This window comes from Anolis carolinensis, chromosome 1 (assembly GCF_035594765.1).
Source record: "Anolis carolinensis isolate JA03-04 chromosome 1, rAnoCar3.1.pri, whole genome shotgun sequence".
Taxonomy (NCBI): domain Eukaryota; kingdom Metazoa; phylum Chordata; class Lepidosauria; order Squamata; family Dactyloidae; genus Anolis; species Anolis carolinensis.
The window spans coordinates 266,289,283-266,301,356 of NC_085841.1; the positions used below are offsets into that span (position 1 = coordinate 266,289,283).

Consider the following 12,074-nt stretch of genomic DNA (forward strand, 5'->3'; position numbering starts at 1 on the left):
ATAGTTGCTAGAGTGGTCCAGCATTTCTGTGTCCTCAAATAATATGCTGTGTCCAGGTTGGTTCATCAAGTGCTCTGCTATGCTTGAGCTGACTTCTCTGGTTGACTTAGTCTGCAGTGCAGATATATAAACCTCCCTTGCCTAGTTTTCCAACAGATCTCACAACCTCTGAGGATGGCTGCCATAGATGTGGGCGAAAGGTCAGAAGAGAATGTTTCTGGAACATGGCCATACAGCTTGGAAAACTCACAACCACTCAGTGATTCCGGCCATGAAAGCCTTCGACAACATCCTCCTCTCTGGGTTGTTGTGCATTTTCCAGGCTGTATGGCCATGTTCCAGAAACATTCTCTCCTGACGTTTCACCCACATCTACAGCAGGCATCCTCAGAGGTTGTGAGGTATGTTGGAAACCAGGCAAGTGGAGTTTATATACCCATGGAAGGTCCAGAGTAGGAGAAAGAACTCTGGAGGCAGGTGTAGATGTTGTAATTAACCATCTTGATTAGCATTTGATGGCCCTGTGATCTCAAGGCCTGGCTTCTTCCTGTCTGAGAGAGAATCCTTTGTTGGGAGGTGTTAGCTGTCCCTGATTGTTTCATGTCTGGAATTTCTGATTTCAGAGTGTTGTTCTTTGGGAAACTAAGCATGGGAGGTTTATATATCTGTGGAAGGTCCAGGGTGGGAGAAATAACCCCCCTTTCTGTCTCCCTCCCAAAAAGGGCCGGGGGCGCGTTCACGCCTCCGAGGCGCGCTCCCCTTTTGTCCGTGTGATGCTTCTGCCGCCCCTTCCCTTCCCTCCCTTCCCTTTGGATAGGCTGGTCCCGAGCGCCCAGTGCGCGCGCGCAGACACCCACTCGCCCACCCACCCACTCACTCGCCCCTGGAGCCCCTCCGCCTCGAGGGATCCCACCTCCCTCTTTTGCTTTTTGCGCCTACCTTCAGGAAAGGCGGGCATCTCCGCCTCCCGCTCTCTCTCTCTCTCTCTCTCTCTCTCTCTCGTTCCCAATGGCTGAGGAGAAAGTCAGGAGAAGAGGCGACTTTTGTTCGCACTCAGCGTCTTCAGACACACCTCCCTCCCGACCGCAAGGCGGCCAGGAAAGGGAGCAAGCGCGGCGCAGCCACTCCGCCCACTCGTCCACCCGCGGCTTAGGAAGGGAGAGGAGAGGAGAGGAGAGGAGCCGGTCATGGGGAAGGGATCGAAGGGGAGAACGATTGAGCGCCGGCTCTGCGCGCGCACCCGGCGGGAGGGGAGGGAGCAACCCAAAGGGCGCTCACCAAGGCGTCTTCTTTATCCTGGAAAGAAATCACGAGTGGAGTGCCGCAAGGTTCCGTCCTGGGTCCGGTTCTGTTCAACATCTTTATTAATGACTTAGATGAAGGGTAGAAGGCATTACCATCAAGTTTGGAGATGACACCAAATTGGGAGGGATAGCTAACACTCCAGAAGACAGGAGCAGAATCCAAAACGATCCTAACAGATTAGAGAGATGGGCCGAAACTAACAACATGAACTTCAACAGGGACAAATGCAAGATACTTCACTTAGGCAGAAAAAATGAAATGCAAAGGTAAAGAATGGGGGACGTCTGGCTCAACAGCAGTACATGTGAAAAAGATCTTGAAGTCCTTGTGGACAACAAGTTAAACATGTGATGCAGCAGCTAAGAAAGCCATTGGGATTTTCGCCTGCATAAATAAGAGTATAGTGTCTAGATCTAGGGAAGTCATGCTCCCCCTCTATTCTGCCCTGGTCAGACCACAGCTGGAATCACACTGTGTCCAATTCTGGGCACCGCAGTTGAAGGGAGATGTTGACAAGCTGGAACGTGTCCAGAGGAGGGCAACTAAAATGATCAAGGTCTGGAGAACAAGCCCTATGAGGAGCAGCTTAAAGAGCTGGGCATGTTTAGCCTGCAGAAGAGAAGGCTGAGAAGAGACATGTTAGCCATGTATAAATATGTGAAGTCATATGTATAAATATGGGAAGTCATAAGGAGGAGGGACCAAGCTTGTTCTGTGTTGCCCTGGAGACTAGGACACGGAACAACAGCTTCAAACTACAGGAAAGGAGATTCCATCTGAACATCAGGAAGAACTTCCTCACTGTGAGAGCTGTTCGGCAGTGGAACTCTCTCCCCTGGACTGTGGAGGCTTTTAAGCAGAGGCTGGATGGCCATCTGTCAGGGGTGCTTTGAATGTGTTCTTCCTGCTTCTTGACAGGGGGTTGGACTGAATGGCCCATGAGGTCTCTTCCAATTCTATGATTCAAGGGGAGGCGCAAGGGGCCTGCAGAGAGGCAAGGAAGCTGAAGCTGAGACTCCCCCTCCCTCCTCCTGAACTGCCAGGGCTGCTGTGAACAAAGGCAGCGCTCCTGAAGCAGTCATCCAGGGGTTGTGAGAAGTTTCCAAGGAAGGAGGAAAGAGAGCTCAAAGAGGATGCCAACCCCTGGCATGCTGGGGAAAAATGCTGTTCCTCTGCCACATTGTTCTTCTAGAGCAGGCTCGGGCAAACTTCAGCCCTTCAGGTGTTTTGGACTTCAACTTCCACAATTCCTAACAGCCTACCAACATAAAAACTCCAACCATCACCCAAGTCAAAAAAGAAGCACAATCAAAGCCCTGGCAGACCATGCAAAAAAGAATATGTGAACCCTACCTCCTCCAAGGAGAACTGAACCACTTAACCTGGGCTCTACAGGCCAATGGAGACTCCACCACAGACATCAGAAGAGCTGGAAGGCCAAGAACAAGCCATGAGAATAAAGACAAAGATCCACCCAGAGGAAAAGTGTTCTTACCATACATCAAGCGAACCACTGAACACTGACAAACTATCTACAGATCCACTAAGAAAATCCAACACATGCTACGTTCAGCAAAGGACAAAAGGGATCCTCTCAGCTGTGCAGGAGTCTACCATGTACCATACTGCTGTGGACAAGTCTACATAGGGACCACCAAATGCAGCATTGCCCAGACATGAATCAAGGAACATGAAAGGCACCGCAGACTATCTCAACTTGATGAACCAACCTGGACACAGTATATTATTTGAGAACACAGACATGCTAGACCACTCTAACAGCCACCATGTCAGACTACACTGAGAAGCCATTGAAATCCACAAGCATGTGGACAATTTCAACAGAAAGGAAGAAACCATATAAATGAACACAATCTGGCTACCAATATTTGAAAAACTGTAAAATCAGGGCAGTAAATAAAGAACAACAGTCAGAAGGCAGGGGAATTCCAGGCATGAAACAATCAGGGCCAGTTAATACCTCCCAAAAAAGGATTTCCCCAGACAGGAAACAGCCAGGCTTTGAAGCTGCAAGTTTACTCAAGCTGGCCAACAATCAGTTTCCTTAGACAGAAAAGAGTTCTTTCTCCCACCCTAAACATTCCACAGATATATAAACCCCACTTGCTTAGTTTCCAACACTTAACAATCTCTTATGATGCCTGCCTCAGATATGGGCGAAACGCCAGGAGAAAATGCTTCTGGAACATGGCCATACAGCCTGGAAAACTCACAGCAATCCAGTGATTCTGGCCTTTGACAACACACAAAATCATTTTTATGGTATCTCTCTGTTGATAATAGTATTGTAGGGAATCCCAGCCGTAATCTAGTTCTCTGCCTGCTGGTGCAGGGAATCCACAGATCACAGTGTCCTTGGCAAAAGGCCATCTAACATTTCTTTCAAACCCGCCAAGGAAGTAGCGTCCACCACCTTGCAGGATAGTCAATCAGCAATTTTTTCCTCCTGTTTAGTCAAAATGTCTTCTACTTTGAATCCACTTGTTGGAAGTCCTACTCCTTGGCATCTTCAACCTGGCAGCCCTTCAAATATTTAAGGATGACTACCACATCACATTGCTATCCTTCTTTTCCAGGCTAAATATGCCCGTCTTCCTCAGTCATTCTTCAGAGACTTGGGTGTCCAGATCCTTTACCATCTTAGTTAACCAACCTTGGAAACATCCCAGCTTGTCAGTATCGTTTTTAAAAAGGTAGTGCCCAGAATTGTCAGTGGATGATAGTCCCCCCCCCCCCCCTCGCCCTCTCCTCCATCTCTGGAAGTCTTTAAACAAGGCATCTTTCAGCTGTATATTATTGCATGGCAGTGAAGTCAGCTAGATGGCCCATGTTTTCCCTTTCCAACTCTGGACAAAAATAGCAAAGAGTACTACTATTTGTCCCTTGGACTTGACAACGCAAATCCATTGATGTAGCCTAGAACTGAATTAGCATTTTAATCATTTTTCCCATGATGATTCATATTTAATTTGCAGCCTACTAAGACCCCCTAGATCCTTTTTGCACGTGCTAATGCTAAATAAACTCTGAGCTAATCTATATTCATGCATCTGGTTATTCCTGCCTAAATATAGAAGTTTACATTTACCCGTATTAAAATTCATATTGTTTGCTTTGATCCAGCTCCCTGATCTGTTGAGGTCATCTTGAATTCTGTTTCCTGAGGTATTAGCTAGCCTTCCCAGTTTGTTGCAATGTGCAGATTTGATGAGCATCTCCTCTGTGCCTTTCATCTAAGTCATTTATAAAGATACTAGCTGTGCCCGGCCACGCGTTGCTGTGGCAAAGTGGTGGTGGTATTGGTTAAAAATTGTTGTGTAATTTTTATTTGATGTTATTTGCAATTTTTTATTAATTTTATTGTAAGTTATATTTTTATTTATTATATTTTATTATTTTCTTGTATAATTTTTAGTTATTTTTTGTTATTATGGTATTTTATTGTATTAATTTTTTAGTGTTTTTTATTATTTTTTATTGGGTTGCTAGGAGACCAAGTTGGAGGAGCTTAGCCTTCTAACTGGCAGCAATTGGATAAAAGCAATTATTCCTCTCTCTCTAATTAGGACTTTATTTTTCTTTTCTTTTTGTTGTATTAACCTAGAGGCGTGGATGATGGGTTGTGTTGACAAATTTCGAGGTTGGGGGGCCTGTAGTTTTGTTGTTTTGTGGGTCGCCGTGATGCCATCACTCTTTTATATATATATATAGATTGAACAACACCAGGCCCAGGACAGAATCTCGCTGTTACTTTTCCATAGAATGATGGCGAACCACCAGGAAGCTCTCTTTGGGCAGAGTTTGTCAGTAAGTGGCAATTCCTCCAAATAGTCCCAATATTTAAGTGTCAGATTTGGATTCTGCGGGAGGGGACAGAATTCAAATCACTATTTAGCATTGAAAACCCAATGGACGACCTTGGGGGAGTCATATTGTCTTCTGAATAAATATTGCCAAGAAGATGCTAGGAGAGGATCACTGTAAGTCAGAACTGACTTGGAGGCACATAACAACAACAGGAAAGTAGTATCTTACCAGCCTGGCTACAGGAACAACATGGGACACTTTGTCACTAGTTTGAGAGTAGATTAAGTGACTCATGGCCACAATAAACTTTATATTAGGTATCTCCCGAAACTTTTCTTGAGTTTCAACATCTCTGTCAAGATTTTGGTCACACAATCTATTTGTACACTTTTATTAGGTCTCTTCAGCTGCGATTTCTGTAGTTAACATTGTTTCCTGTAACATTTGTCATGTGTTTGGGATCTATCCTTTTAAAAATGGCAGTATGGTTTTTGATATATTTAAAGTAAGCAGCACAAGGGTACCCCATCATTACATTTTCACCAAGGTTATGACTGGCACTTGAATTGGCACCCACTTTGGTTCTTAAGCCTTGTTTTCAGTTTTTCTATGTATCCCTTTCCTTAACTATACTAAACTATTTCTTCAGTATTGTTGCAAGTATTAATTTTCTTAGTACTGTATTGTTTTTAGTATTATTTTCAGGCCTCAGCCCTAAAAATCAGCTGCTTGACAGACATAAATCATTGGATACAGCTCTTGAAAGGCTTATGATCTGGGGACACGATTTGCATCTCTCTACAATATATCTTATCACATAATAATAATAATAATAATAATAATAATAATAATAATAATAATAATAATAATAATAAACTTTATTTATATACTACTCCATTTCCTTGAGAGGACTCTGGGCAGTTTCTAATATGAGTACAAAAAACATGACATTATCAAAAACATCACACAACAAACTTAAACATTGTAAATATAATAAACAACACCATAAGACAGAAACCAAAACAATTCTATTAAAATGCTAGCACCTTTCACAACCTTGCAGTGCAATTTACCTGTGGCTGTCATTCCCACTCCATCAAGGCATCTAAAGAAATGGATTGATAGCCATGAAAGTGGAAGAGACAAAGGGGGATCAGCTATTTTAGATCTGATCCCAATCAATAGTGACAACCTGGTAAATGAGGTGCAAATGGCAGGCTCCTTATGTGGGAGTGACCATGTTCTTCTAGAGTTTGTTATATAGCAGAAAGAGGAAATCAGGCATAATCACAAATGTACTCTGAACTTTGAGAAAGTTGGCTTCAGTAAACTCAGTGAAAAACTAGGCATGATCCCATGGTCAGGAATACTAAAAGAGAAAGCAGTATTTGATGGATGAGAGTTTCTGAAAAATGAGATATTGGAGACACAATTTCAAACAGTTTCAATGAAGAGGAAAAATAGGTGTCTAAAGAAACTAGAATGGATGACTAAGGAACTTTCAGTTGAGCTAAGATTTAAAAGAGACATCTACAAGAAATAAAAGAAAGAGAAATCACCAAAGAAACTTGATTTCTCATAGTATTCATACACTTCGTGTCTTTCCTTATTATGAGATCATAGAACATCTAGAAAGCACAATGATCACAGGAATTTGTTGTCCTGAAACCTGATGCTATTGCTACCAGCCAGTTTTCTCCTTTACAATCTTTCTCATTTTGAATGCATTCCACAGCCTTGTGCCAAAATACACCCCAGTGAATAATAAACCATAATGCCTTCTCCTGAAATCATTTTGGTCTCATGTTGAGATATAGAAAACTCTGACTAGCTATGTGCATAGGATAGGGTGAATTAACAAACTGTAGAATTATCTGCATTTCAGCATGTCTTTGTATTCTGATAGGCTATGAATTGTATTCAAAAATTATGAATGTGTTGAATAGTAGGCTAAAGGGAGAACATACTTGGGAAATGTACAAACTGTATATTACCTATTGATTAAAACTGAATCCACTCATTTGCTCTTGGATGTAAAGCAAAGGAGCCATTTTTCATGTAACAATACATGAGTTTATTATGTGCCAGAGCCTTGGACTCTTTTATGTTCAACTCCTTGTCTCCTTCCGCTGGATTGGCTGCAAGGAGAAAAGACAAAGCTTAAACCCTCCATGCTTGTAACATTAACCCTACTTTAGCTTTCTGCAGCAAATAAATTATGTGCAAATATTTGCACCTCCCAAATTCCACTTGAATATTAGGACAAACCTCCTGATGATAAAAGCAACAGTGTAATACACCATGGCCCCTAACCTCAACACAGTTTTCCACCTACCTTCCTTTGGAAGGGACTGGTGCTACAGTTGGACTGTTGTGAGGATAACGAAGATTATTGCAACCCAGCCTAGACCATACGTTCCAAATATGTGTCCTCTTATGGTTTGCCTGAACAATCCACTTAACATACCGTATTGCTGTAGAGGCCATTCATCCTACATTTGTCACGCAAAATATCCAGATCCAGATTTCAAAGATGCTCTCATGTCATATTTCACCCCTTCCCCCAAATAAAACTCTGGCTACTTCTAAGATTTTGTTTCATTGATTTGGAAAGATACTGCCTCACAAAAAAATCTTCCCTTTCCGCTAAGACTACATTATTGTTAAAATAGGCTCTTGAGTTTATAAAGTTTTGTAAAATGTGCCATTCTCCACATATTGGTGAAGTAGCACCAAAGTTGCTTTGTTGGTATTTCTAGAACAGGGCTTGTAAATTGGGTCTGATCCTCTCCCATAGCATAGAGGACTCATGTTATGAGTATGCATGACAGCCTCTTTCCCAGTCCCATATAGGCACATTTCTCTTGGAGTGACTCCAATTGAATTTAGCATGACTTCCTCTGAAAAAAGAAAGCTGGCACCATGTTGAAATCACTGATACATTTGAGCTTTCTAAACTATGCCTTGCTTTCTATTCAGGATTAGTCTTTGCAGCTATGTCTATACTGCATCACTTATCTCCCTAAAAGTATCTTTGAACTCTTCAAAAGATGACAGAAATCGTGGTGGTGGTAGGGAACAAAATCTTTATTTCGTTTCTATAACAAATTGAGAACTGATATGACAGCAGATTGTATTACTCCAACAATAAGAGAGTGTAACAGCATTCCACTTATTTATAAAAGCAAGCAAAACAGGGGAACGGTAGCAAACTAACAGCTGAATTTGCATTCAAAATAATGCAAATTTGATCTAATAGCTGAATTTGCATTCAAACAAAACTTATCCTGTTACGAAAAAGACACCTCCCCAAAATCTGTGGTACATTTACTTTCCTCTTTTATCAATTCAGGACTGTGGAGCTACTTCTTAATTTTATGGCATTTTAGTTGTGTTCAGAAGAATAAAATTGACTCCTGAAGGTGTTAAGATACTTTTGGTATCCTTTCTGTCTTAAAGAGCCTTGGGCACTTGGTGGAAACTAATGGCTCTGTGAATATTTGTTTGCATTTTATGCTTTCAAATGAAAACTTACTTTGGCAGTCATGACTGAAGAGTATTAGAAGAGAGAAGCACCAAGCAGAATTTAGAGAAGAGTATTTCATTACATCTCAGAGTAATTTGGAACATGATATAATTTATGGATGCCTCTCAGTCAAAGAAATATTTGACCTTGCAGATGCAAACATAATATGATTTGAGTGGCAAAATCTTTCTGAGGAACGTAACCAGGTATTTACAGATCTTAATGGGCATCCCATCTAATTCTCTGGAGACTTCAAGGAATCATAATTGCTAGTCAAGATCTGAAATAATTAATCCAATAGATAACCATTTAGTAGTCATAAAGCTATGCTGAAACTCCTGATATTTTCTAGTCCCCTGCTTTCACAAGCTTTCCTATGGCATTGCTTTGCAAGTGCAGAATTTTCACCTAGTTTCAGAGAATATATTCCCGTAAGTGCTATTGGCTTTACATCAAACAGCCCTATGTTCTTTTAATCTCAAGAGGCTTCCTTTCTGTTATCCTTGCTGTCACAACCTTGGGCCTGGATCCAAGTATTATGGGATATTGCAAAATAAGCTAAGAGGGGCTGAAAATCTCCATCAAGCGAATATTAATAAAATTCTATTTAACTTACTAGCTACCTAACGCCCCTCCCTGCTCTGAACAGCTACTCCACAGCCAGGTCAAAACGAGTTCAAGTCTAATACTGAGAGTGTACATCTCTAGATATCCAACTACAAAAGTTTTCATGTGGGGAGCAGCAAGGTTCCTAGACAAACATCTCAAAACAGTGCATGTTTTACAGAACTAATCACAATAGTCTTCTTCTTCTTAATAGAAACAATACTGGAGGGGTGTGTGTGTGTGTGGGGGGGGGGGGTTACTGAAGTTATTATGTAGGTTAAAGAAAAGATGTGATCTTTAAAAGGAAAATGTTTTTAGATGCTTCTTCAAATCCACATTTATCTAGAAGGGCTCAAAAAAATTCTTGGTTGACAGTACGCTGTGGTTTTGAAGAAATGGAAAAACCACAACAAGGACACTTTTCTTTATAGCTATCGCCTCCCTCCCTCAAAAAACAAAAACAAAACCCTGGCAAATACAAAGGGGTTGTAGATCTAAAGAGAAAGTCTACAAGACATTGGTGAAACTAAATCAATCCTGGAATAGAGTTGCTCAGGCCAAAGTGTCAACTAGGGACATTTAAAAAAAAAAAAGAGCTGGGGAACTCAGTCATATGCTATAGAAATACTCCTCCCTCTACCCACTATGAATATTATTTGCTATTAATTCTCAACTAGCTAGAGCCACATTTGCTGCTTGCTTTGTAAAATTGGTAAATCAGGACCTTTTAGTTTCAGACCACCCCCCACGCATGATATGGGAAATATAGCCAATCCATCTTCCAAATCTTCAACAGTGCAAACAGGGGCTCAAACAAATGTAAAATTAAATAGTAACCACCCAACTACTTAGCACTTCCACTGTAGTCAACTACGGAAGACTCAATTTGCTATATTTACTGGCTTGCTTAATTTGTGTGTATGTGTGAGTGTTGTTTTTTGGTATGAAGATAGCACATTATTTTATTACCCTGAATTAAGGATTTACTGTATTTATGCTCAGAAAGTACACAGACAGCTAGTGTTTCAAGTAGCTTGATGTTAGAAGAGCATATACAATGCGGGGACTTTTCATTTTTATTAATTTTACTGGACAACTTCTATGATCTGGTATTTGGGGGGACAGGAAAATAAAATCTATGATTGTTTTCATTAATATTTTAAAAGGTTTCTTTCCTTTGCATGTCTCTGATTTTTCCTAATGCTAATAAATCACAATGGAAAGCCCCAGTGTGTTTATTTAAGAGTGCACTGTGTAAAAAGACTAGGGGAGGTGGTGACCAGAAGCTTTTACACTTTGCCGGTACACTTTGCAAAACCGACTGCATCATTATCCCGATCGAACGCTGTATAATAGGGACCAATGAAGACATCTCCCAGGATCCAAAGAGGCCCTCCAGGTGGTGGGACATCTAAGCCTGAAAATCCACTCAAGCAGAGAGTTTCTCCTTGCACAGTAACCTAGAACAGAGAGAAAGGGGGAAGTGAAATTTATTTATTTTATTTATTTCCAGCATTTATACCCCACCCTTCTCACCCAGGGGGACTCAGGGCGGCTTACAACAGTTGGCAACATTTAATGCCAAGAACATAATAAAACAAAAACAGTACATATCATCAATTAAAACTATAAAAATACATCATTAAAATATATTATAGCAAAAAATAACAGATTTCTCCACATTCATATGTATTGTAATGAATGGTTCACAAACATTTATGGGACATTCATTTTATTTTTCTGCTTTCCCATTCTAGATAATCTACCACATCTCCTTCTTGGTTTAATTCTCTTATTGCTTTCTTCAGCTTTCTCAAGAGAGGCAAAGTTCAGAATTTACACTTATCTAGCTGATTTCAACTCAGAAATCAAGGGCTGGATTTACATTGCCATATAATCCAGTTTCAGAATACAGATTAACTGCATTAAACTATTCTATGGCAGTGTAGATCTAGCCTACGTCTCCTTCAACTGTTAACTCCAGTACTGGTGTTAACAGCTTCACTGGCTTTTTGGGGGGAGGCAAGTCTTGACTATTCTTTTGCATTGGAGAGAATCAAAGAAACCTGATGCTAAGTGCAGGATGTACACATTGAAGGTTTGGTAGCAGTGAAGAGATAAAATATTATGTCAAGAATATGCATTAGAAGAAAAAAGATGGAAGTAAATCTGGACATACCTTCAAGACATAATTCTCTGCAGAGAGAGAATAACTTCTTCCTCCTAGGACAAAGGACACAATGGGGAGGGTGGCAAGTTTTTCACAGGGAAGAATATACTGCAAAAGAGAAGAAAAAACCCCCCTCAAAGTATAAGAATCTGTTATGGGCATTACATGTCTTACTTCTAATAATGAAAGTTACAGAATTTGGCCACTGACCCTCTAAGACTCCTTCCCGCAATCCCATGCCTGACAATTTTTCTCTCCCACAGCTGGTAATATTTGACCTCTGCCTCTGCTGCCTAAATAAGAATCTTCTTAAGGGCAAAACATTCTAACATACTGTATTGTCAAAACGCAACTCCACTGGACAGCCAAACCCAGTTAATACAATACTCTGCACTCAAGATGTCAGACAAAAGAATTCACGCTGAAAGAAAAGGAGCCTAGTTTCCATCATCACTTTGCTACTGTGTTTCATTAGAGCATGTTTTCCCCAACTATCCCTGTGATGGGCGTTTTCTCGATGTTTCCTTCTACCATTGCCTTTGCTTTAATAAACATCCCCCGCCGCCACCGCCTTTGTATGCTGAGCTGACATTTAATGAACTACAGAAGTCTGTAGATTTAGGATTGAACTGAAGCTAT

The 12,074-nt window shown here is 41.0% G+C and overlaps 2 protein-coding genes across 2 annotated transcripts in view; both read right to left on the reverse strand.

Annotated features, from left to right (window-relative positions):
- ifitm10 (interferon induced transmembrane protein 10) overlaps window positions 1-1,161 on the reverse strand; it is a 42,547-nt gene extending 41,386 nt beyond the window's left edge. Inside the window, exon 1 of the mRNA XM_062967630.1 lies at window positions 940-1,161. The gene's annotated coding sequence lies outside the window, so the exon portion shown is untranslated. The remainder of the gene's footprint in view (window positions 1-939) is intronic.
- A 7,038-nt stretch (window positions 1,162-8,199) lies between these two features.
- Window positions 8,200-12,074, reverse strand: part of ctsd (cathepsin D) — a 33,444-nt gene continuing 29,569 nt past the window's right edge. The window contains exons 8-9 of the mRNA XM_003214767.4: window positions 11,445-11,543; window positions 8,200-10,725 (exon numbers count right to left, since the gene is read on the reverse strand). Of these exons, the coding sequence (XP_003214815.3) occupies window positions 10,555-10,725; window positions 11,445-11,543 (270 nt within the window). The 3' untranslated portion in view covers window positions 8,200-10,554. The remainder of the gene's footprint in view (window positions 10,726-11,444; window positions 11,544-12,074) is intronic.